General features: G+C 47.8%; 1 protein-coding gene across 1 annotated transcript; it reads left to right on the forward strand.

The window, feature by feature from the left end:
• Positions 1-34: 34 nt before the first annotated feature.
• On the forward strand, positions 35-26,901 carry POFUT1 (protein O-fucosyltransferase 1). The gene is made up of 7 exons (XM_004746655.3): positions 35-274; positions 1,915-2,036; positions 7,187-7,369; positions 8,928-9,040; positions 18,690-18,882; positions 20,661-20,903; positions 23,340-26,901. The coding sequence occupies exons 1-7, from the start codon at positions 142-144 to the stop codon at positions 23,526-23,528; spliced, it is 1,176 nt and encodes a 391-aa protein (XP_004746712.1). The 5' UTR covers positions 35-141; the 3' UTR covers positions 23,529-26,901.

The raw sequence follows: 26,901 nt of genomic DNA on the forward strand, positions 1-26,901 counted from the left end.
TGATCCCGCCCGCCTGCAGGCTAGAGCGGCCGGGGCGGCGCGCGGGCGGCGCGTGGGGACCGCCGGGAGCGGGGCGGACGCTCGCGCTCCTCCTTCTCTCCCCGCCTCCGCATCGCGGCGCGCTCGGGCTCCGGAGCCGTCATGGGCGCCGCCGCGTGGGCATCGTCGCCCCTGCTGGTGCGCGTGTCTCTCCTGCTGCTGATTCTGCCGCTCCCGGGGCTGCCTGCAGGCTCCTGGGACCCGGCCGGTTACCTGCTCTACTGCCCATGCATGGGTAAGGCCTCCCGAGCCCTCTTCTCAAATGGGGAAACTGAGGCCCAGAGAGGAGAACGCCCTCTTCTGAGGCACCCACAGATATCTTGACGTATCCTGGAGAGAACCGCAGCGCGGGGCATGGCCTGCTCCTTGCCTCTCTGCCTCAGTTGCAACGGCCGTGAAGGGCCTCTGTGTCCAACCTTCCATTGGCAGATGAGGAAACCGAGGCCAGGAGAGGTTAGGTGTCTTGTGCAAGGTCTAAGCCAGCCCAGAGTTCAGTAAACGGAGTTCGTGGGACAGGACTTAATGTCACTGACTCAGCCTTGGCTCTGGACGATTCTTTCATCCTTCAACAAATAGTTATAGGACCCCTGCTCTGTGCGCAGCCCTGTTTTCTTTTCTGGGGATACGGCAGTGGTAAGACAGAAAATACCATGCCCTTGTAGAACCTTCATTTTAGCTGGGAAAGACAGACAGTGGAAGATACAATGGGCAGAAGATACAGACAATAAAAGATAAAACATAAGTAAGTATACATAATGTCTTAGAAGAGGATGAACACTATGGGAAAATAAAATAGGAAAGAGTAAGGGAGGATCTAAAAGCTGCCATTCCAGATGGGATGGTGGATCGTCATTGTAAAAGTCATTCCTTAAAACCCTCCAGACTCCAGACCCTGCTGATTTGGCCCTCTGCCGGTGGTTACCACCACTCCCTCCTCCCCAGATCCCCCAGCAGCAGCCACTCTCATTCCCTCTTTATTCCTCAAACATTCTCAGGCTATTATTCCCTCTGACTGAAACACTTTCTTCCTCTTCACTCCTGCCAGGTCAACTCCTTTGCATTCTCATGTCTCAGCTTAAATGTCACCAGAAAGGGCTTTGCTGACCTCAACCCCAATCTCCACCTTACCGTTCTCTATCACCGACCTTTTTCCATTTCTTCCTTGAATTATCAGAATTTACCATTATATACTTGTTTACCACTACATACTTGTCCCTCTAGCTGGACTGTGAGTGCCTCTAAGGGAGAGACCTTATCCTTCTTGCTGAATCCTATATTCCAGCATCAAGCAGAGACCCTGGCACATTGTGGCTGCTCAGTATTTGTGGAATGAATGAATGGATGTCATGCTGGGGATAACAAAAATAATCAGACAGGGTTCTTGCTCCTGAGGTATTCACAGGCTGAAGTAAGAGCCAGTACAAAGACCAGGAAGTGGGAAAGGACATTTGAGAAAAAGTGAACTATAAATAGCTCCAATCCAAGGTGGGAGGCAGAGAAGGGGATTGAGTATAGCAGGCGGTTGGCGAAGTGATTCTGGTGAATGAGGCATTGGAGTTGCCCCTTCATGCGCAGATGAGTGGAGATAGAGGTGGAAGGGCACCCCTGGTTGAGAGAACAACAGGAGCAAAGGCACAGGGTCAGGATGGAAGGTGGGAAATGGCAAGGAACCTGGAGCGGCTGAGGCAGAAGGGTAGGGGCCTTGAGTGTCCGCCGCAGTAGGATCAGTCCAGACTTGATCCTATCTTCCCCCCAATCCTGGTTCTCCTTGGTGTCCTGGCCCTCCCCACCCCTGGCCCTGCAACCTTTCCAAATACTGCCTGCCCCATGCCCTCGATGCCCTAGGCCTCACCTCAACCACCGTATACCATCCAGGGCGCTTCGGGAACCAGGCTGATCACTTCTTGGGCTCCCTGGCTTTTGCAAAGCTGTTGAACCGCACCTTGGCTGTACCCCCTTGGATTGAGTACCAGCATCACAGGCCTCCCTTCACCAATGTGAGTACCTCCCACTGGCCTTATCCATCCTACTCCAATCCTGCTTCCTGTGGACCCCAAGGCCTTCTCTGGCCTTTACCTCCTGCTCCTCTGAACCTTCCCCAGTCACCCCGAACTCTCTGCCCTGGCTAACTGGCTAATTTATCCAGTGTCTTCTGTGTGCCAGGCATTGTTATGAGCACCGACGGAGAACTAGCTCTTTTCTCCATCATTACATTCCTATGAGGAAATGGGTTTCAAGAGGTTAGGTAACCTGCTCAAGGTCACACAGCTTGTGAATAGTAGAGCTGGAACTCAAGCCCATGTCTGTCTGACTCCAGAACCCGTGATCTAAACCTAAAGCTCTATTTCCACCCCTGGCTGGGCCCACCCTGCTCATCAGTTTGAAGGAGAAACTGAGGCATAGGTTAGTTAATACTGTGTTCAAGGCCACAAACCCAGGCAGTCTGGCTCCAGAGCTATTTCGCTCTGGAGTATCCACCATCATGGTGATACTCAACATTCTCTAATTTTTTGCTTTTTCTTTGTATCTTCCACTGACCCTCTGTGATCCCATGTCTGTCTTTGTTCACACTATATCCCCAGGGGCCTGGCAGTAGGAACTAAACTAATCTAATGCGCTGACTTTAAAATTTTTAATAAACTTGAAAAAACTACATTTTTATGTACAAAACTGTATTTCATTCTTACAGCCTTTTCTCTGGGTAGGTATTATTATTATTATTATTATTATTATGCATGCCTATATTTAGAGAGGTTTTTATCAGTTAGAGGTGAAAAGTCAGAGAACCTGAGATTGTAGTTTATCTTTGCCACTTAACTAGCCATGTAGCCTGGACAGAGTACTTGATCTCTTTGTGCCTCAGTTTTCTCATCTGTAGAAAAGGCTTCTAGTAATGGTGGCTACCTCCCATAATAAGTTAGCGATTGTAGCATGCCTTGAACTTTGTATGCCTGTTTCTTAGAACCAGTAGTTAATCAATGCAGAGTGCTTAGGCTATAGGATGTCCTCTGTAACTGGGAGCCATTGATATGCTGATTTTTTTTTTTTTTTTTTTTTTAAGATTTTGGGCGCCTGGGTGGCTCAGTGGGTTAAGCCACTGCCTTCGGCTCAGGTCATGATCTCAGCGTCCTGGGATCGAGTCCCACATCGGGCTCTCTGCTCAGCAGGGAGCCTGCTTCCTTCTCTCTCTCTCTCTGCCTGCCTCTCAGTGTACTTGTAATTTCTCTCTGTCAAATAAATAAATAAAATCTTTAAAAAAAAAAAAAAAAGATTTTATTTAGGGGTGCCTGGCTCAGTGGGTTAAAGCCTCTGCCTTTGGCTCAGGTCATGAACCCAGGGTCCTGGGATCCAGCCCCACATCAGGCTCTCTGCTCGGCAAGGAGCCTGCCCCCCCCGCCCCTCTCCGCCTGCCTCTCTGCCTACTTGTGATCTCTGTCTGTGAAATAAATAAAATCTTTAAAAATTTTATTTATTTATTTATTTGACAGAGATTACAAGTAGGTAGAGAGGCGGGCAGAGAGAAGGAGAAAGCAGGCTCCCTGCTGAGCAGAGAGCCCGATGCATGGCTCAATCCCAGAACCCTGAGATCATGACCTGAGCCGAAGGCAGACGCTTTAACCTACTGAGCCACCCAGGTGCCCCAATGTGCTGATTTTTTGCACTCACTATTATTGTTTAGACATTGTCTCTTTGTCTCCTTCTGCCTTGTTTTCTTTCTCTTGCCTTGCCTTCTCAGCCAAGGATCTTTCTGAGTCTCTATTTCTTGCTTTGTATGGGTTTCTCAACCTCTCCCATTAGGCTCCCCTTCCTCATTGGGACTGTTCTCACAGAGGCCACCAGGGACCTCAGAATTGCCAAATCTATAGGTCATTTCTTAGTCTTACAGCTATCCTCCCAGTGGTACCTGGGCCTGTGAGCCTCTCATCCCTACTCTCCTGTCTTCTAAGACATAGCCTGTTTCTGCTTTAGCCCTCACCAACTCAGCATTTTCTTCTTTGTGCTGGAAGTGGGTCTTCTCTCTCTCCACCCACTGTTTAAATAATGGGTGTGCCTTGAGGCGCCTGGGTGGCTCAGTCAATTAAGCGTCCAACTTTTGATTTCAGGTAAGATCATGATCTCATGGTTGTGAGATTGAGCCCCAAGTTGGGCTCTGTGCTAGGCGTGGAGTCTGCTTAAGATTCTCTCTCTCAGGGCTCCTGGGTGGCTCAGCTGGTTAAGCATCTGCCTTCAACTCAGGTCATGATCCCAGGCTCCTGAGATTGAAACCTGTGACGGGCTCTGCTCATCAGGGAGCCTGCTTCTCCCTTTCCTCTGCCTGTTGCTCCCCCTGCTTGTGCACACTCTCTCTCTGTCAAATAAATAAATTAAATTAAATTAAAAATTTCTTTCTCTCCCTCTCCTTTTGTCCCTCCTGCTACCCCCCACCCACTCCGGATATGCGCGCTCGAGCACGTGTGCGCGCGCTCTCTCTCGCTCATTCTCTCTCTCTCAAATAAACAAATAAATAAAAATAAAAAATAAATCTTCATGTGTCTCCTTGTTCCATTTGCTTATTAGCTATGTGACCTCAGATGAGTTATCTAGAGTCTGTCTGCCTGGGTTTCTTCGTCAGTAAACTGGAGATGGTTTATGTTCCCACCTCTTAGAATTAGATGAGCAAGTCCATGAAATGTGATGAATACAGCACCTGGCACTAAGTCAGCACTCAATAAATATTAGTTGCTATTATTACCATCATTTTCTTTGCTGTAAATTTCTGTTGAGTCCTGTGGCTTTCACTGTTCTCTGCATATCTCCCAATCTTATCTATGGCCCAGACTCTCCTCTGATCATAAGCCTGTGTTTCTAATTCCTAAGCCCTTGAGTCTACTTGGATTTCCCAGAGATACCTCAGATTCACAAAGACAGAACTCAACTTGGCATCTTTCCCTCTCAAACCTGTGTCACTGCCTATATTTCCAGCCTTAGTTTATGTTACCTCCATTCACCTGGATACCAAGCCAGGAACCTAGAAGTCATTCTAGTTGAAAGAAGTAATCCTTTTACTCTCTACTCCATGTTCCTTTACCTGTCCTAAGCTGTCCATGCCCTCCGTCTTCACTTGGACTTAATGCTCAAAAATACACATTGAGTGAGTACTTGAACAAATAAAAGGACCATTGCAGTAACCTCCTTAGTCCTCTTCCTCCCCTAAGCTTACCATCCATTTGTTCTGTCCTCTTCCACTGGACTGGTCTTTCTAAAAGTCAGATCTCTTATTATTTCTGTTTAAAATCCTTCAGCAAGAGGTGCTTGGGGTGCAGTTGGTTAAGCATCTGACTCTTGCTTTCAGCTCATGAGATTGAGTCCTGTATAAGGCTCTATGCTCAACTTGGAGTCTGCTTGAGGTCCTCTCTCTCCCTCTGTCTCTTCTGCTCGTGTTCTCTCTTTCTCTTCCTAAAAAGTAAATAAATAAATCTTAAAAAAAAAATTAATAGGGGCGCCTGGGCGGCTCAGTGGGTTAAGCTTCTGCCTTCGGCTCAGGTCATGGTCTCTGGGTCCTGGGATCGAGCCCCACATCGGGCTCTCTGCTTGGCGGGGAGCCTGCTTCCCCCCCACCCCCCGCCTACCTCTGCCTACTTGTGATCTCTCTGTTAAATAAATAAATAAAATCTTTTAAAAATTTAATAAAATTCCTCAGCTAATAGATTTCCCAAATTCTGTTTGTTGAAATGCCAATGGCCATGAAGGAGGGGGGCAATGGTTAAATCAGTTTGGGAAATTATAGTCTCAATTTCCCATCCTCCAAAATTGGTGATTCAGAATACACATTAGCATATGGAGAAGTCCTGTAGTAAAGAAATCAGTGTAAAAAGGTAAAAAAAAAAAAAAGTCAGCGTAACACAGCATTTCCCAGGTCTGTTTAACTCCAGAACCTCTGCATTGCAGAACTCTTTATCCCCATGAACTAGTGGAATTTGCTTGGGAACCCTGACCTATAGGATAAAGTCTGAATTTTTATTCCATGGTACTTATTTATTTAAGATTTTATTTATTTATTTGTCAGAGAGGGAGAGAGAGAGAGCACAAGCAGGAGAGAGGCAGGCAGAGGCAAAGAGAGATGCCACCTTCCCGCTGAGCAAGGAGCCCGATGTGGGACTTGATCCCCAGGACCCTGGGATCATGACCTGAGCCAAAGGCAACTGTTTAACCCACTGAGCCACACAGGCGTCTCTATTCCATGGTGTTCTAAGAATTTTTTTTTTTTTAATCCAGAAAACTATAGGGATTAATATAATCACCATCCATGTACCCACCACTAGATGTGATCATCATTTAACATTTTTTCTTCTTTGCTTCATCTTTCTTTTTTTTTTTAATAAAAGAAATAAAATATTATAGATGAAGTTGTGAAAAGCTAAAGTCTCACGTGGCTCCCAAGGCTACTCCCACCCCCTCCTCCCAGCCCCAGAGGCAGCCCTTGTTGTGAACTTAATGTCTTTAGTGTGACTTCTTTTGAGGTCTGTCTTGTGCTTCTGCTGTGGCATTGAGCGTTCCTGTACCCATCTCCCAGCGCAGAGTAGAAGAGCTGCAGGGAAAATACACAGAGGTAGAAGGAACATTTTAAATTCTTGGTAGATGCTGCAAGATCACATTCCAAAGTGATTGTTCCAGAATGTTCATTTCAACTACCAGCCATATGTAGCAGCCTGTTTCCCCGCTTCCTTTCTAACAATTAAAGTTAAGCTTTTAAATCTTTGCTGGTCTAATAAGTGAGAAGTGTTCTTGTAACGGTGACTTGCATTTTTCTAATGACTAGTGAGTTTGTACATCTTTTTAATGTATTGGCTATATGGGTTTTCTTTGCTATGAGTTGTTCACTTCTGTCCTTTGCTCAGGTTTTCCCTTAACATTGTTTGTCTTTTTTTCATCTAGATCAGCAAGCGTTTTTGAACATAAGAGATGTCAACTATTGCTTCGTTAGTTTGCAGATCATTTCTCCCAGGCTTTTTTTCTCTTCTAGCTTTGGTGTCCTTTTCCAGAAGCTTTTCCATTGGCTTATAGCCTGAGCTCTCTGGGTCTTGGAGTGTATGCTTTTAAAGAATGTCTTTAAAAGAGTCAGTAGGATACTAAGGAGATGCCTCTCCTTTTGTACCTTTTCTTGTAGCTCCATGTGTCCTACCAGAAGTACTTCAAGCTGGAGCCCCTCCAGGCTTACCATCGCATTATCAGCCTGGAGGACTTCATGGAGAAGCTGGCACCCACTCACTGGCCCCCTGAGAGGCGGGTGGCATACTGCTTTGAGGTGGCAGCCCAGCGAAGCCCCGATAAGAAGACATGCCCCATGAAGGTAGGTCTGGGGGACCTTCTCTGCCTGTCCTATGCCCTCTAGGCCCCTGAGACACTGTGGCAGCACTATGTGGGGAAAGGCACTAGAAGGGCTTGGAGTAGAAAGACAGAGATTTAAGTCCCATTGCTGACATTCGTCATCATTGTCAATTGGCGCAGAGGATCTTGATTCCACTGAGCCTTTATTTCTACCTGCGAAATAAAGACAACAATCCCTGCTCCGTCTCATTCATAAATGTCATGAGGGCCAGCTACAAAAGTGCTTATAAACTGTAAAATGCCACAGGAGTAATAATAACTAATACTTTTTTTTCCAGACTGGGAGAGAAAGTGAGGGGAGGGGCAGGGGGAGAGGGAAGGAAGAGGGAATCTTTTTTTTTTTTTTTTTAAGATTTTTTTTATTTATCTGACAGACAGAGATCACAAGTAGGCAGAGAGGCAGACAGAGAGAGAGGAGGAAGCAGGCTCCCTGCTGAGCAGAGAGCCTGATGTGGGGCTCGATCCCAGGACCCTGAGATCATGACCTGAGCCAAAGGCAGCGGCTTAACCCACTGAACCACCCAGGCGCCCCAGGAAGAGGGAATCTTAAGCAGCCTCCATGCCTAGCACAGAGCCCAACTTGGGGCTCAGTCTCATAATCGTGAGATCATGACCTGAGCCCAAATCAAGAGTCGCACGCTTAACCGACTGAGACACCCAGGCATCCTTCTATGGGACTTACTACATGCCGGGTGCTATGCTAAGAGCTTTACACATATTAACCCACTTAATCTTCAAACTGTTCTATGAGGGAAGTACCATTAATATCCCCATTTTATAGAGAGGACAGAGTACAACATAGAGTTTCAATATTTTGCCCAAGGTCACATAGCAAATAAGCTTGGATTCAACCCTAGGTAATTTGGCTCCATTATCTACCCTCTTAACTTGTATACTTTCCCACCTTTCAGCAGGTAAATAAGAAACAGTCATGTTTTATGAGGAGAAATTTGTAATTTTCTGCCACTTTGGGAATAAAACAATCCCCAGTGTGTCTTTCAGTGCTTACACTGAAGTCTAGGGAGGATAGTTGAAAGAGCCATGAAATTTGAGAACGGAGGCTTGGCTTGTAGCCATGACACTGTCCTCACTTGCTGTGTGACCTTGGACAAGGGTCTTAGCCTGTCTGGGGCCTGGTTTCCATTTTGAAAATAAGGGCATTGTGTTAGCTGGTCCTGAAAGTCTCTAAAGGTCTAGTCCAAGATCTAAAGCCCAAATTCAAGATCCATTTCCTTCCTCTACCCCGACCAGTGCTGCAGGGTCAGTGGGATGCGGCATGTCAGTAGAAGAGACTGTCAGGCACTGCGAAGAACATTTGAAGGAAACCAGACTGGAGGCTGAGCTGCTCTCCTCAGTCCACAGCTCAGGATTTTTAAAGTGACATTCCTATTGGGCCATCCTATGAGGTGTTTCAACTGAAGTCTAGTCGACCAGGGTTCCCCCACCCACAATTCCTTGGCCCCATCCCCAGAAAGCTTTCCCTCCTTCTCAGTAAGTCCTTGATCTCTCTCTTTCTGCAGGAAGGAAATCCCTTTGGCCCATTTTGGGATCAGTTTCATGTGAGTTTCAACAAGTCTGAGCTTTTTTCTGGCATTTCCTTCAGTGCCTCCTACAAAGACCAGTGGATCCAGAGGTACTTGGAGGGGACAATGTTGCTGGGTTTAGGGGAGGGGCACGGGGCCCCTGAGAAGGCAGCACCTTCCTGGCCATCTCCTCGCACCGCTCTCCCCCTGCGCCACACCCTGATGTTTGAGAACAAAGGTACAGCCATTCTGTCTGTTGAACTTAGGATCCTGTGTGATCTTTTCCCATCTCAACGCCTGACACGGTTAGACGTTGACCTGCCACAAGGTTGAGCAAGAGTTTATCGGCCGATAAAGGATGTCATAAAAAGAATATGGTGCAGTCACATGGGTCTCGATTTCCTCCTCTAGGCGTGAGAATCACTCCCCTGTTACCTTCTTCTTCACAAGGTGAAAATTGGAAGTAGCTTCTTGAGAAAAGCCACTTCGGGTATAGACTGAGAAGTGATGTCATCCTGATAATAATTGGATGTGCTTTATTAATTGCACTCCAGTGAGCCCTATTAAAAAAAATAGGTTAGCAGGGCACAGGCACAGGCTGTGAAATATTTATAGGGCATCTGTCACATATGAGACATAGTGCTCAAAGGCCAGAGGTGATACATAAAAATGAGGAAGATCCAGCGTCAGCCTTCAGGGAGCCACAGGCTAGTTATAATGATGCTAACGAACAGAGTGCTTTCGCCTTGATGCTATAGCCTGGCAAGAACGAACATGGGCTTGAAAGTCAGACTTGGGTTCAGGGCTGTGAGGAACGTAGGAATTCATACGTGGTCATAGATAGGCTTGGAGTTCTATAGACCAGGAGTAGACTGAGGTAGAGAAAGGAGTCTGTGCTTAGGATCAGACAGATCTGGGCTCGGACTCAGCCCTGTCCCTCTCTCTCTCAGGAGACCCTGAACAGCCTCTCCAGCTGTCTCCTCGTGGTTAACTGGAAGGAGCCCTGTGGCATCTGCCTCCTAGGGCATAGAGCGCATGGTTCATAGTAGGGGGCCAACGAATATTAGCTGTTAATACGATTATTCACATGCTTTATTTCATATAAAGAAAGACTTTGAGAAACTCCATGAAGTGGGTCTTATGATTGATTTCCATTTGGCAGGTGAGGAAATAGTTCAGTGAGGTAAGAAAACTTGCCCAGGGTCATCCAGCTGTTGAGAGGGCGTCTGCAGGCCAAATGTAACTCTTTAATGTGTAATAAAACTGCTGTTTATTTAGTGCCTACTGTGTACCAAACACCGTTCTAAGCTTTCATTTCACTACGTAAGTCTTCTAAGGTGATAACTCACTGGATCCTTCCACAAGTCTGTGCAACAGGAGTTACTATTGTCTGTGCTTTACATGTAGGGAAATTGAAGCAAAGAGGAGTGAAGTCTCTTGCCCAAGGTCACATAGCTTGAAGTGGCAAAGCTAGGATTTGAACCCAGGCAGTCTGATTCTGGAGCACCCATTCTTTTTTTTTGAAGATTTTTTTATTTTTATTTTTATTTTTTTAATTTTTTTATAGAGCTCACAAGTAGGCAGAGAGGCAGGCAGAGAGAGAGAGAGAGGAGGAAGCAGGCTCCCTGCTGAGCAGAGAGCCCCTGCTGGGCTTGATCCCAGGGCCCTGGGATCATGACCTGAGCCAAAGGCAGAGGCTTTAACCCACTGAGCCACCCAGGTGTCCCAGGAGCACCCATTCTTAATCACCTTGGACAGTAGCTGTGCCAGTAACAGCTGCCAATTCCCCTTTGGGATTCCTGAGCTAATTCGGGAGCTACTGAGGATACTCAGTCAAGGCAGGTTCTACTCGTCCCTGTGGCTGATATCAGATGGGCATGTCCGTTTGATCACCTCCTTGTTTTCAGAAGCTGTGGTGCCTGCCATGAAGGAAGTAAACAGGTGATGTGTGATTGGAGGATTGAGACCTTGTTTCGGTCAGCTCAGGCTGCTATAACAAAATAGCACAGCCTGAAGGCTCAATCAACACGCTTATTTCTCATGCATCTGGAGGCTGGGAAGTCCGAGATCAGGGTGCCACCATGGTTGGATTCTGGTGATTTTTGCTTCCTGCCTCTATGCCGTGCCCTCACATGTTGGAGAGAGAGTAGGCTCACTTACAAAGCACTAATCTCATCATGGAGGCTCTACCCTTATGACTTCAACTAAACTTTATTACCTCCCAAATGCCTTACCTCCTAATATCATCGCTTTGGGGATTGGGACCTCAAGTATGAATCGGAGGGGTGGGGCGGGGGTGGGACACAAACATTCGGTCCATGGGAGACCTGAAGAGAAGGAGCCATCTGTGGGAAAAACTGGAGGGAAGGGTAGTTCTTCCTGGTGGAGACATGGAGCACAGACGCTCTGGAACAGGCTTGGTGTGGTGGAGGGGCCGACAGAAGGCCAGTGTGGCTGGTGTAGAGTGAGCGAGGAGGAGTGTGGGGACCGTTCCATCGTCTGTTACTGCATAATAAGCCAGTTGGGAGCAGTTCCCCAGCAGCGGGCAGTTATTTCCAAGTTGCCTAGGTTGGCGGTGCTCAGTGAGGCAGTCCTTCCGGTTTTTGGTTCTCCCTCTTTCCGGAATCCCAACTGTGCCATTTCCAACCATGTTAAACATCTCATTTCTTGGTATAAATATCCTTTAGAACCACAGATTTGGTGGGAGACTTTAAAATTTTTGATAAAGAAGAGAATTACAGGGGCTCCTAGGTGGCTCAGTTGGTTGGGTGACTGCCTTAGGCTCAGGTTATGGAACCCAGGGTCCTGGGATCGAGTCCCACAGTGGGGCTCCCAGCTCCATGGGGAGTCTGCTTCTCCCTCTGACCCTCTCCTCTCTCATGCTCTCTCTCATTCTCTCTCAGATAAATAAATCTTTTAAAAAAAAAAAGGATTACATTTACTCGTAATCCATTCCCCCCCTTCAAAAAACACTCTTAGCAGCTTGATGTATGTACTTCCATCCTCCACGTACTTTTATACACATCTGTACACCTGTACAGATTAGCTTAATGTGAAACTACTGGGTTTGGTTCATGATCGAGTATTACTTAACTGTCTCTTCTGAGGAGGAATTAATATCAATATTTACCAGATTAGAAAATACTGCTGGCAGGTTCAGTTCTAAACATAAACACAAGATTTCAAAAAGTGGTTACCGGTGTGTGTGTGTGTGTGTGATTTTATTATTTTTGTGACCACTGTTTTAAGCGTACATTCAGTCCCATTAAGGACTGTGCCATGTTGTGTGCAGCTGTCACCACCTTCCATCTCCAGAACGTTTTCATCACTCCAGACAGAAGGTTTGTACCCACTAAATGGCTTCTCCCTGCTCTCCCACACCCCCCACCCCATCCCTCTATTCAACTTTTCTGTCTCTGATTTCTGTCTCTGCCTATTCTAGGTCTCATACAAGTGGAGGGATATGATATTTGTCTTTTTGTGTCCAGCTTATTTCACTTAGCATACTATTTTCCGGTCTTATCTGCATTGTGCTGTGTATCAAAATTTTAGTCCTTCTGAGGCTGAATAGTTCATTATGTGCACAGACCACATTTTGTTTAGCTGTTCATCTGTTGATGCACGCTTGGGTTAGCTGGGCACTTCTTGCTTTTGGTCTGATGTGGTCGCAGTCAGCTGTCAGCAGAGGCTGGAGTCCAGAAGCCCAGCTGGGCTGCATGTCCAAGAGAGCTCGCTCATAGCTAGCCGGTAATGCTGGCTGTCCTCCGGGAGCTCAGCTGGGGCAGTTGTTTGATGTGAGTACACTCGGCCTCTCCATGTGGCTTGGACTTCTGACAGCATATCAGCCAAGTTCTGAGAGGGTACAACCAGGGAGTGAATGTTTCCAGAGATGGGAAGTAGACGCTGCTGGCCCCTAGAACCTGGGCCTGGTGACTGGGACAGAGTCACTTCTGCTTCATACAGTTGGGAGGAACATAGAGCCCACCTAACGAGGGGAGATTTGAAGAATTAATCTTTTACACAGATGCAGAGCTTGGAGAAGTGGCAGGGGTCAGACCACATGGGGCTCTGTAGGCCCTGTAGGCCCTGATAAGCAGCCTGAGTGCTTTGTGGGAGGGAGCTGGAGATCGAATATATTCTAAACATTTTCTAAGATAGTGGACACTCGCTTGTTGTAGAAAGGTGTCCTCTGGGGGCAGGGGTATGGGTGTAGGGAGAATGGCATTAGAAAGGGCCAGGTTCTTCCCTGGCTTACTGTGGGACGAGGTATATTGCTTCCCTTCTCTGGCCAGCGTTCCAACTCTAAAATGAAGAGGGTGACCAAGGTCTGTGGTTTCTGTACTGTTCCTCAGTTCTTGAGAAGGGCCTCTGGTGCCATGAGGCTGGCAACGCAGGGCCAGCTAGGAGGGGCTCAGGTTCCTTCCCACCACCTTTAACCAGTAATCCTCTTGTATGTCAACAAAATGTTTGGATGGCCACAGGTCTATGTATATCAGCTTACTCTAAGCCACATGTTACAGGAAACCCCAAATAGTAGCAGATTAAGAAGATAGAAATGTATTGTTTTCTTAAGGAGGAGAAGTACTGGGTCTGCAACCCGCTCCTGGATGGCAGCTCCATTGTGTGGTCAGGGCTCAGCCCCCCCCCCCCCCCAGCCATGTGGTCAGGGCTCAGGCCCCCTCCCCCCCAGCCGTCCCAGTACCAGCTTTTATCTTCAGTGTCCTCTCACAGAGCCGATGAAACTTGAGCCATTACAACCTTGCCCCAGGCGGCTGGAAGGAAAAAAGGGCAGAAGAGGGGCACAGCCTCCCCTTTTTAAGGAACCTTTCTAGAAGTCCCATATAACCCTCTTGCATCTCGTTTACTAGTTCCTAAACACGTGGTCGCCATACCTTAACTGCGAGAGGTACATAGAAATCTCTTTCTTTGGGGGCTGCCATGTGTCCAGCTAATTCAAGGAGAAGGGGATAAAGAGGTATTTCTTCCCCACTTAGGTGACTTCTAAGAATACTTCTAGTTCTGCTGCTTCTGAGTCTGTGAATACCCCAGCGGAGGTTTAATTCGGTAGATACTGATCACACATCAAATGTTGAAAGGCCATGGGCCGTCATACTGAACCATTTTCGTGGCATGAAGTTAGCTGGTATTTGGAGCTCTTAGGAAATCCTGACGATCGCCATCATCATTGTCCTACTACATGAAACCCACTGCAAGTCTTTAGAAATTCAACTTCATGCTTTACAGACTTGGACATGTTGACCGTGTTCGCTTCTCTCGAAGTTCTCCATTTTGCACGAGTAAGCACAGCAGCGCTGCAGGGGGTACGCCCCTTTCTTCACACCCAGCCCAAACACCTCGTTCTATAGACACCTCTCAACCTTCCAAGGCCAGCTGCCACTCTCACGCCCCGGCTCCTACGGGAGGGCTCCCTGTCCCACTTCTCCTTTGTTGCCTTCGGCCCACTGATGCGCTCCACAGCCATCTCCCCTGCTCCACTGCCAGCCCTTATCGTTACGGAGCTCCCAGGCTGCAGGCTTCCTCCCATAAACAAGTGACATGTAATTAGCAGGGCTGGGACCAGACTGAGACCTGAGGAGCCATTCCTGCAAAGAGTGGGAGAGAAAGGTAGTCCTTCCTGATAGGGCCACTGCGACAAGGGCCTGCCTCCTTCATGTCCCTGCATCCTTCGCACTCAGTGTGGTGTTCATGCGCTGCCCCACACGTGTGCTCTGCTCTGTGCGCATGAGCAGATGCTGTGCGTAGAGAAACAGCTGGGCAGAGGCATCTCAGGAGTTGAGGGGTGGAGGGGAAGAACCCCAGATGTTCACTGCACCCAGCAGCAAGGGCATATGCCTTTTTCAGCTGGACAGTGATCCGGCTAAGGGCCTGACCTAGGGCGCTCAGGGGCGGATGGAGCTGCTGAGGCTTTCTTTCCAAACAACACCCTTAGCACTCCCTTTCTTTCCAAACAGCCAGCACTCTCCTCTCTCATTGGGTGTAAATGAACACATCGGTCTGGGCCTCCTGATGCTCATCAGGTCTGAGCTTATGTCCCAGTGGGGCAGCCACGTACTGATCCGGATATAGGGAGACGGGATAGACATTCCGAATCTAGAATTCTCCACAGGTTAACTGCAGGTTCTCTCCAAGAGGTCAGAGAGCGCACAGTTCCTAATGTGTCCTAGTGGTTGCACCGCCTGGGGGATCACAAACTCTGGCTTTCTCCTTTCAAAATCTTCTGAGGTGACATTGGAAAGGAGTTTGGCTGAGGGCCCAGTGGTAGGTGTTCAGCTCATATGCGCTGCCTCTTCTGCTGACCCCTGACAACCTGGCCTGGTGTTTCTGGTAAGACCCATGAATCCTTCTCATTCCCTCAACCATTCATTCTAAAAGTATTAATTGTACCCATTGTGTGTTGAGACCTGTGCTAGAGGCTACAGATCAGAAACAGAGCGTGCATACTCTGCTTTTGAGGGTCTCACTGATGGCAGTGGGGGAGTTGAGAGTGAGGGACGTAGTTAAGAACAGCATGGGTGCCTGGGTGGCTCAGTGGGTTAAGCCACTGCCTTCGGCTCAGGTCATGATCTCAGGGTCCTGGGATCGAGTCCCACATCGGGCTCTCTGCTCAGCAGGGGCCTGCTTCCCTCTCTCTCTCTCTGCCTGCCTCTCCATCTACTTGTGATTTCTCTCTGTCAAATAAATAAATAAAATCTTTAAAAAAAAAAAAAAAAAAGAACAGCAGCTTCCAGAGCAGACTGCCTGGTTTCACATCCCAGCTCCACCAATTCCTGGTTGCATGACCTTTCTGTGCCTCCATTTCCTCATCTGTAAAAGAATAACAATAGTGCTTACCTCACCGGGCTCCTGTGAGAACCAAATGCGTTCACACACATAAAGCAAGCAGAACATTGCCGGTCACGTAATAAGGCTCAATATGTGATTCCCATACGTGTACGTATAAGATTATTGTAATGAAACAAGTGTCGTGCAGAGCCAGGATGTCAGCGAGCACTTGCTTGTTGCTTCCTTGACACAAGCCCTGAACCAGTGTGTGTGTGAGCTGTGGTGAGTGGAACGGCCCAGGCCCCTACCCTTGTGGGCTGAGGGTGGAGCAGGGGAGATGGCTGTGGAGCGCATCAGTGGGCAGAAGGCAGCAAAGGAGAAGTGGGACAGGGAGCCCTCCCGTAGGAGCTGGGGCTTGGGAGTGGCAGCTGGCCTTGGAGGGTTGAGAGGTGTCTGTAGAACGAAGTGTTTGGGCTGGGTGTGAAGAAAGGGGTGTGCCCGCTGCAGCGCTGCTATGCTTACTCGTGCAAAATGGAAAACTTAGAAGCTAACATGGTCAACGTGTCCAAGTCTGCAAAGCATGAAGTTGAATTTCTAAAGACTTGCAGTGGGTTTCGTGCAGTAGGACAGCGATGGTGATAGTGCTAGTCAGAATTTCTTAAGAGCTTTCTATGTGCCCAGTACTGTTCAAAAGTCTTTGCCTGATTAATCCATATAATCTTCTCAAGAGTCCTGCGCATCAGGAGCTATTATTAGCTCTGTTACACAGATAAGGGAACTGCCGCACAGAATGGGTACGTCACCTGTCCAAGTTAGCAGGTGCCATAGTCAACACGAGCACAAGGCCATCTGGTTCGGTAGCCTGGGTCCGTACCATTACGGTGTGTGAAAAGCACACAGAATAATACCTTTTTGTGTAATTAGTAAAAGTGTAGTCATGCATAAAGCCACCCTATCTTCTGGGAGGAGGAAGTAAAGGAGGGAAAGATGACAAGACAGACCTTTTATTTCAGTGTCTTTTTTTTTTTTTTTTTAAATCTGAGACCTAGCAAAATATTAATATCTGCTAATTTGTGTCATAGGTAGGTGGGTTGTAAAGTTATTGTATTTTTCTGTATGCTTTGAGATATTTAATAGCTTTTCATTGAAATTTTTATTGAGGTAATTGTAGATTCACATGTTGTAAGAAATAATACAAAGACAAAAAAAAAAGAAAGAAAAAAAAGGAAGGAAAGAGGGAAGAAAGGAAGGGAAAAAGAAGGAAGGAAAGAAAGGAAACAAAGAAATTCCCAGGTACCCTTTACCCTGTTTTGCCCAGTGCTGGCATTTTGCGAAACTGTAGTACAGCATCACAACCAGAATGTTGACACTGATACAATCTACCCATCGTATTCAGATTGTCCTAGTTTTACTTGTACTTACTTCTGCATGTGCACGTACACGTGTGTGTAGGTCTGTTCAATTTTACGCACATGTAGGCATGTGTAACCACCACAGTCAAAATACCCAAACAGTTCTGACTTCATGAGGATTCTCTGTGACCAATATATGACTACACCCATGTCCTGAACCACGCACGCGCACACACCACAGGCGCACACACCCCCGTAACCACTAACCTCTTCTCCACTTCTGTCCTCTTCTCCATTATGTCCTTTCAGAAATGCTACATAAATGCAATCACGCAGTATGTAAGATTGAGGGCTTGGCCTCCCCCACTCTGCATAGCTCCCTTGAGGGCCATCCCACATTGTCACCTGTCTCAGTGGTTTGTTCCTTGCTACTGCCTTGTCACATTCCATGCAGGGCTGCACCACAGTTTGGTTAGCTAGTCACTTCTTAGAGAAGTTGACTCCAAACAGCTTAGAGCTGTTTCCATTTTGGGGCTATCATGAGCAAAGCTGCTATGAACGTTTGTCTGCTGGTTCATGTGTGAATATGGGTTTTCATTTGTTTGGGATAAATGCCCAAGAGGACAATTGCCGGGGCATATGGTAACTGCATTCTAGTTTTACAAGAAACTACCAAACCGTTTTCCAGAGTGGCTGTGCTGATTTCACAATTTTAAGAAAAGGTCTTTGACTGACAGAGGGAAGGCAGTCCAGGTCAAGGCAGCAAGCATACAGAGATCTGGAGCTTGAAAGTGTGTTCAAGTTGATGGAACCATCAGGATGTTTCGTGTTGCTAGGACAGACTCTGGATTTAGCTGAAAAGGGAGCACAGGCTCTCTCCTCACTCATTCGCTCAACAAATATTCACTGAGCTCTGACATGTGCCAGACATTGCCCTAGGCTCATAGAGGTTCTGCCTTCAGAAGACTGTGTCCTACAGAAAAGACGGGGGAAGATAATTGCAAAGTGCATAGTGTGCAAGGGGGAAGGAGAGCCTTCGGGGGGTATGGCAGGCGCGTCCGCAGATGGCAGGTACTTTTCATGAGGGCAGTGACCATGCCTGTCTTGCTCTCACCTGGGCCCCAGCACACAGTAGGCAGTCTACCAATATATGTTAAATGTTGAGCGAATGTCCTCACCCAGTGTGTACACATTCCCTGTGAGCCTGATCTGTCCACGGCCCTCTGGAAGCTGTGGCATGTCCCAGTCCTGCCATGTAGGTAAAAGGGCAGAGGCGCAGTCCAGACACCCCACCCCAGAGTGAATTACCACCATAGACTGGAAACCAGCATGACATACAAAAGGTTGGAATGCTCTACTGTAAATTTTTAATTGTTAAGCAAGCAAAGAGGGTTGTAAATTCCGTGCGGCGGGACAGTATTGTATGTGGTGCCTGTTGTCGCTGCCACCACTCCTTATCAGCCTGTTGGGATTTCTCAGCCTCTCGAGCTTCTTGCACGTTAGAGGGGCCCCTCTGCAGGATCTGTGGGGCATGGCGCAACACCATCCTTTGTCCTGTGGGGGCTGCGGCCAGGCTGTCTGTGTGTCCTCTGTCTGACTTCCCCTCATTCTGTCTCATGCTTAGATTTTCTGCAAAGGAACATCCAGTGCTGGCCCTGCCAGGAGCCCCGGCCCAGTTCCCTGTCCTGGAGGAGCACAGGCCACTCCAGAAGTACATGGTGTGGTCAGACGAGATGGTGAGAACAGGAGAGGCCCACATCCGCACCCACCTCGTCCGACCCTACGTGGGCATTCATCTGCGCATTGGCTCTGACTGGGTAATTTCTCCCTTCCTCTCAGGGCTGGCTTGGACGTGTCCCCAATTAGGGCCCATGCCTGTGGGTGTTGAACCCTGAACCCACTGCACCAAGTCCCAGCCAGGACAGAGAGGTCTCCCTCAGCCAAGTCCACAGGGCTATGTTCCACGATCCCGCCTTAGACATATCAGAAATGTGGCTCCAAAGTGCTTGCTTGCCAGCCCTCATTTTAACAATTGCCATTTTCGTCCTTATTTTGCAGATGGATAAATAAACATCAGACTAGACTCCCAAGTCAGGCAGCCAGCCAGAGAGAGACCCACAGCCCAGGAGTCCTGTGGTCCAGCTCAGTGTTTAGCCAGTAGACTCTTTGTTGAAAAACAGGCTCTGGAGATTGGGTGGGGCCCCCAAGAACTGAAGATGTCATCCTCCAAATTTAGAGGCTGCTTAAATGTGCAGAAACCTCATTGGATTATCTTTTGTTTAAAAATAACAGGAGAACTGTAGACCGTCTCCTTAAGTTACATAAGAAAATGTATGTATGTGTATATGTTACAAATGGTCATCATTGAAGACTTGAAAAATACTGCAAAGGATAGAAATTAGATCAAAATCCACTCAGAGTCAATCGAGGAGGTATGGTTGACCCTTGAACAACATGGGTTTAGATGGCGTGGGCCCCTGAACGTGCCGATGAGGTTTTACAGGGAGGTGCTGTACGTGGGTTTTCTTTTCCTTATGACTTTCATAGTAACTTTCTCTTGTTTCTAGATTTCTTTATTATAAGAATACAGTATGTGATACATGTAACATATAAAATATGTGTTTATCAACTCTTTATGTTACCAGTAAGGCTTTTGGTCTACAGTGGGCTGTTAGTAGCTAAGTTTGGGGGAAGTCAAAAATTATACATAGGGTTTTGACTGCACGGGAGTAGGGGATGGCAGCCCCTAGGCCCTGTGTCGTTCAAGGGTCAACTGTAGTCACACATTTTTGCACTTGACTTCTATAAAGAAGTGCCTGCCTTCTATAAAGAAGTATATCTGGGCCCAGAATATCTTATGAGTGGTTTCAGCTAAACCTTTAAGTTTTCCATGTAACATGCTAAGAACATAAAAAGATATAAGGTGCTATTTTTAATAAAGCTAACAGAACACTAAACCAAACTTGGATAAGGTCAGTTCAGAAGAGTAGAGCTCTTTCTCACAAACATAGATGCACAGATACAAGTAAATTCCAGTAACCTATTAAAGAGCATATGATACAAGTAAACTTCATACCTGGAATACAACGAAATTCACTATACCAGTACCCAAAGAGGAAAAATCATATAATCATCTCAGTAGAGGCCAAGAAAGCATTTGATAAATACTCATTCATGATTTTAAAAAAAAGGCAACCTCTTAACCAACTGGGAATTGAAGGGACCCACCTTAAGTTGATAAAGCCTATCTCTCCAAAACCCACAGCAAACATACACTTCATGGGAGCTATCAGAAGTGTTCCCACTAAAGTCAGAAATCAGATAAGGCTGCCCATTATCACCCCCACGGTTCAGAATCCTGCTGGAGGTCCCAGATAATACAGTAAGACGAAGAAAAAAATACTTTGTAGAAAGCCGGTATGCCACTACACAGAGATAGCCACTGTTACTGTCTTGATGTATTTCCCTCTTCCCTCAATACTTTTTTTTAAAACATAGTTGAGCTTCTATATAGCCTTTTTCCACTCAGTGGCCCTTGCTTCTGAGGTCCCGGGCCCACTGCCATCTTTAACCCTGTCCCCCTGCAACCCTGCAGAAGAATGCCTGCGCCATGCTGAAGGATGGGACTGCGGGCTCGCATTTCATGGCCTCCCCACAGTGTGTGGGCTATAGCCGCAGCACGGCTGCCCCTCTCACCGTGACCATGTGCCTCCCTGACCTGAAGGAAATCAGACGGGCTGTGAAGCTCTGGGTGGACACGCTGAACGCCCAGTCAGTCTACATCGCCACAGATTCCGAGAGTTACGTGCCCGAGATCCAAGAGCTCTTTAAAGAGAAGGTGTGTATGGCCCCAACGGGGGTGTCAGGGGAAAGGAATTGAAGAAAGCTCCAGGGTGGTCCCACCACTCCCTCTGCATGCTTCATGTCCTCCTGACTTAGATGTCCACCTCTGCTCTGGTTCCTATTCTTCCTTCAAACCCCGGCCCAAACATCTTGGCACCTTCTCTCCAGATTTCCCTGCACTCTTGTAGCTAATATGTCCCTTCTGGAACTGTCACGGGATTTTATCACATCTGCTCTGGAGGCACTGTCGAGTCTGTGTGAGGCCAGAAACACGGCCTTCTTCCCAAGAGCGGTGGCTCCTTAAAGGCAGAGTCCAAGGCTGACTCACTGTTCTGTTCCTCAGCATCTGGTGGCCTTGCCTACACCAATGTCTAGGACAGTACCTACCTTGGTAGATGCTCAGCAACTCGAATAAGCACATAAAGAGTGGGCCTTCGGGAGAAATCCAGCATAGCAGAGAGATTAAGGGCCTGGACTCTGGAGCCAGAGAACATGGGTGCTGCTCACTGTGCCGTCTTGTGCAAGTTACTTTACCTCTCTGTGCTTCTGTTCCCTCTTCTGTAAAGTGGAACCGAGAGCAGTCCTATCTCACTGGGCAGTTGTGAAGATCAGATATGAAGGAACTAAAACAGTTTCAGGACAAAACAAGTCCTCAATAATGTTAGCGATCACTGATAGTAGGAGTAAGTGACTGACGAATAAAGGGAAGGCTCTTTGTGCTTAGTAAGGGCTCAAGGAAGTGGCAAATAGTATATTTTCAGTGAGTGGATGTGTTTGGTACCGTATCAGTGGAGGGTAGGTAACAAGTAAGTATGTGTCAATAAAATGACTGAATTAATGGTAAGCATTTAGTACGATTTCATGGGTGAATGAAAGCTCTAAATGCTTGCACAGACCTTAAAAGGTTTGTTTTCTAGCAGTGAGAACCCATGGCTTTATGTGAGGGGCCCTGTTCTCCCTTTACCCCAGACACAGGCTGGAAGCCCTGTCTTGGAGAGAAGGTGCTGATGCCAAGCATCCTGGCCGGCCTCCCTCCCACCCACTCTGTAGAAGACCCTCAGAGCCGGGAGCCCTCGGGGCTCCTCAAACCCAACCCCTGCATAATCTAGTTGAGGAAACCAAACTCCCGAGAAGGGATAGAATTTACCCAAGAGGTCTCAGAGCTAATTATAGTGGGCATGACACAGAGCGCGTAAGTTTCAGAGAGTAGGTGGAATTGCTCGGGGATTTTGGCCATGATTAAACTAGTATTATTTCTTTGCTACCATCCACATAGCAAGATGATGATTTTTGTTACATCAGAAATCTCTGTGTGACAGCAAAGCACTTTCAGCCCCAGCTCTGCCCACACCCCCACCTCTGTACTAAGTTGAAGCATTTGGAGAGTCCCAGGGAGTTTTTTTGTGAGTTTTTAGAGTTGATATATTTGTTACACCTTGAGCCTCTTGCCATTTTCTCTTTCCTTTTCCTGTGCCACGTTCTTGCCTTTCCCCACTCCTCAGCCCCTTTCTCCGTGGGCTCAGAGCCTTTCGTTGCTCCTCATTTAAGCTGGGGCCCTGCCGAGCTGGAGATACTGATAAGTAAGATGTGGTCTTGTCCGGTACAGCTCCCAGTCTAGACTCAGGAAAAGAGACTTTGCGCAGAACTCTAATATATGCTGCATGAGAAGTCCAGGAGCTCACGTAGGGGCAGGGGCTCACTCATTCATTTGTCCAGTCAGTGGATGTTTATTCAGGCTGGTCCCAGCCAGCGGTGACCAGACGACTGCCACACCCCTATCCCCATTAGATGCAGGAGACCAATCTTAATCAGAGTAGAAACTACAAACTGAGATGGGTGCTCTAAAGTACAGGAAGGTGGTTCTGGGAGAATGTAGAGCATAGGACTCTGCCCTAGATCAGGGTCCACAGAGGTGAGACTGGGGCTGCAGAGTGAGGGTTAAGTAAGAATTAACCAGACAAAAAGATGAGCACTCCAAACAGAGGGAGAGTACATGCAAAGGTCCTGAGGCAGGAGGGAGCCTGGTGGGTAGTGGCGAGAATAAGAGGTGGAGAGGTGACTTGAACAGGGCTTTGTATCCCCCATTCAAGATTTGTCATCTTCATGTGAAGAGCAGCAGGGCATCATTTAAGAGTGTTTAACTTAGGCCTCCTGGATGGCTCAGTGGTTTGAGTGTCTGCCTTTGGCTCAGGTCATGAGTTCATGTCTTTCTTTGACTCAGTGAGCCCTATGTGCTTCTCCCTCTGCCTCTCCCCAGCTGCTGGACAATACTGCTGCCAGAATGCCCGACCCCAGACCTTAATCCTTTCTGCCCCACTTTTTGTGTGTGTCACTTCCACACAGGGGAAAAAAGCTGAGGAAGGGTATGACTGCAGGCCTTGGCCAAACTGGTTGGCACCCTGGTGAAAACTTTCTGCCCTTCCTCCTGCAGGTTAAAGTGGTGAGCCTGAAGCCTGAAGTGGCCCAGATCGACCTGTACATCCTTGGCCAAGCTGACCACTTTATTGGCAACTGTGTCTCCTCCTTCACTGCCTTTGTGAAGCGGGAACGGGACCTCCAGGGGAAGCCGTCTTCTTTCTTCGGCATGGACAAGCCGCCTCAGCTGCGGGATGAGTTCTGATCTTGGCTGGAGCACATAACCGGTCTGAGCTGGTCCCACTTGCCAGGCCTCACAGCCAGCAGTGCTGCCAGCACTGATTCCCAAGATTACAAGCTCTTCTCTCCTGCCAGAGACAGAAAAGCACCCGGGACTTCTGGAGGAGAACTCCATCTCCCAGGGTACAGGACTTTCAGGCGTCTGGAGCCGGAGCATCTCTACTCCGTGTGTGCCTCCTGCTGTTTCTCCTGGGAATTTCGCACACTGGCAAAGCAGTCCAACCTCTGTCTTTTGGTCTGCCCTGCTCTGAGCAGCCTGGGGGGGCTAATCTCTTCAGTGATTTTTTTATAGAGAGAGCAACAGAGATTCTTAAAGTTTTAATATGAGATCATGATTACCCAAGAACTCTCCCTCATTTTTAAAAATCAGTGAAGTTCATTAATGTAGATACCTAAAGTGACCTTGAATGAGGATGAGGCCAGGGGTGGAGTGGTTGTATTGACCCTTTTTCCAGATGACCCAAAGTAGCCCTTAGACCAGGCCAGAGCCACCCCTACTGCCTGGCCAGAGCCATTGTCAACCCATCTTCCGAGGCCATTTCCAGGGTTTTGGGGGCATGAGCGTGTATCTCCATTGTGAACACTATGCAAATGGAAGTTATTGATCAGGCTGCTGTGCAGCGCTGTGCAGACACAGTGCTGCTCACACACCACATTCCAAGCAAGGAGCAAGGGCCATTGAGTCAGACCATCGTGGTGTTGCTGTCAGAGTCTCCTCGTGATTGGCACCTGCCACAAACCTGGCTCCATCGAGATCTTGGCGTACCCAGGGGCCAGGGCTGGTTGGCCTGGCTGGATGGCCTGGCAGCATCCTTCCGAAGCCTGCCTCTCCCCTTTCATCTGTCTCCCACAGGGCCTGGTTGTAGAATTTTGCCATTAAGTTGCTATCCAAGACCTGTCCATTGAGCCTCCCTCCTGGTTCTGGAGCCCTCAGGCTGTATTCTCACCAGGGCCTGTTGGCCAAGCCTCTGACCAGGTGGGAGATGCCCCTGACCCAGAAGCCATCAGATTCCCAGTCTTCCCCTTCCCGTCCAGGGGAATCTCTGAAGCCATCAGATTCCCAGTCTTCCCCTTCCCGTCCAGGGGAATCTCTGCCAACCCCATGAGGCTTAAGGTATTAAGTTGTGAGTTTCTCTGTTTCTCAGGTGCTGGAGTTGTGATAATCTGTGACTCCCAAGACTGTGTGCTGTTTTGGCCTTGTGGTTCTAAAATTCACGTCTAACACCTGCTGGTCTCTTCCCCACCACGTGACTTTTCTTAGCCTTCAATCCTAGAAAGGTGGAGGAAACTGATGCGAGCCAGGCCCAGAGGTCCATGCAGGGCCTCCCCCTCGGGTTCCCTTTGGGAAGAAACACTGTCTCCGTCAAGGCAGAGTAGGCTAGAGGTAGCAGAGCAACAAGGATCTCAAACACTAAAGGTGGCATTTGCTGCTCAGAGCTGCTGCCCAACTGGAAATGGAGAAACTAGAGAAAGGGCTTTTGTGTTTTTGTGTTCTAAATCCTGGGTGGACTCAGAGAGATGGCTTGTCTGTCCAGACTTGTTTGCAGGCTTCATTCAGAGGTGCGGCAGCCTATGCACCCCCGCCTCCGTGGGGTCGTTGGGAAGGTCTGGCTCACTGGCTGATTTTGTTTGCTGAATTTATTTGCCCATCACAGTTTCACACTAGGCACACAGTTTAGAGTCTGGGGGCTCTAGTGGGCTGTCCAGACCACTTTCGTTAGCACTGGCAGTGATAACAGGTGTATTTCTGAGCAAGAGGGTTCAGTGGTGTAGTCAGATTCAGTTGTGTCCATAGGCGAGCACTTTGACCCAGGTGCCTCACCTATAAAAATGGTGATAAACCCGACAGGGTATTTGAAAGGCTCCCATCAGATAAAGCAGGCATAAGAGCACTTTGTAAACTGGAAAGAGCCAAAGGCACGTATATGACTGGTGATTAATTTGAGGGTCTCTTGTCGCACACCTACTCTGTGCCAGGCACTGTGCTTGTTAAATGCTTTATGGAAATTGAGTCCCAACTCCAGCCCTCGGGAGTGGAAGCTGTTACTATCCTTCTCCTTCTGCGCAAGGAAAAACTAACACTCAGAAAATTCTCATCATTTTCTCAAGGCTACATAGCTGGTGGTGTTATGCCGGCATCTGCCCTTCCAAAGCCATGACCGTTAGCTACACATTCTACCACCTCACAGGATGCACTTTACCGTGTGTGTGTGTGTGTGTGTGTGTGTGCGCGCACTGGGCTCCTGCTGTCTATGGGTTTGTCACTGCCAGGAGGTCTTGGGGAAGGAGAGATCCTGCCAGGAAAGAAAGCCCACATGAAGCTTACAGTTCTTCTGAGTAGTTATTTAGTCCACCATTCTTTGATTCAAATGACCTACTATGTGCCAGGCACTGTGCTAGGTACAAGGATTCAGCAGAGAATCAGAGCACCTTTGTTCTCAAGGGATTTGCATTGTATTAAGTATATGACACAATGAACAAAAGTATCAGGGAGGGTACTGAGTAACTGCTATGGAGAAAAATAAAGGGTATGAGTTGAGAGAGGGAGCAGTGCTGGTTTGGATGAGGAGTTCACGTTAGGCCTCTCTGAAGAGCCAGCAGGAGGAAGGAGGGGACCACTTATTCAGGTACCTGGAGGCAGCACATTCCAGGCAGAGAAAACAGCAGGTGCAAAGGTCCTGAAGTTGGAGTGTGTGAGTGAGTGAGTGAGTGAGTGAGTGAGTGAGTGAATGAAGCATGGCAAGGAAGCCAATGTGGTTGGAGTAGTCCGAGTAAGGCAGGGAACAGAGCAGTAGATCAGAGCAGGCAAGGTCCTATATCTTGGAGGGCAGTGATAAAGTCAAGATGTATTTGGAGAAATGGGAAGCCTTTGCAGGATTCTGAATGGAAAAGGGTCATGATCTGTTTATAGTTTGAAGGACACCCCCTCCCCTCAGCTGCCACATGGTAAAAAGATGGGAGGGGCAGAAGCAAGGATGCAGGCCAGATCGTGGGGCTCACACGAAGGTCATTGCGTTGAAGATAGTAGAAAGTGGGCTGATTCTGGATATATAAAATTATTTTTAAAGTTCAAACTTTTTTATTTTTTTAAGATTTTATTTTTAAGTAATCTCTACACCCAACGTGGGGCTCAAACTTACAGCCCCAAGATCAAGAGTCGGATGTTCTGACTGAGCCAGCCAGGCACCCCATTAAATTACAATCTTTTTAAAATATAGGAGTCTTTGTATAGTTTTAATCATGCAGCATAAACAGTTTAATGTCTTGTTTTTTACTTAATAGTATGTCACATTTTCCATGTTGGTATATGGCCTGAATAAATATTTTTAATGACGAGA

This window comes from Mustela putorius, unplaced genomic scaffold, assembly GCF_011764305.1.
Source record: "Mustela putorius furo isolate JIRA1106 unplaced genomic scaffold, ASM1176430v1.1 tig00000743_pilon_pilon_pilon, whole genome shotgun sequence".
NCBI classification, from domain to species: Eukaryota; Metazoa; Chordata; class Mammalia; order Carnivora; family Mustelidae; genus Mustela; species Mustela putorius.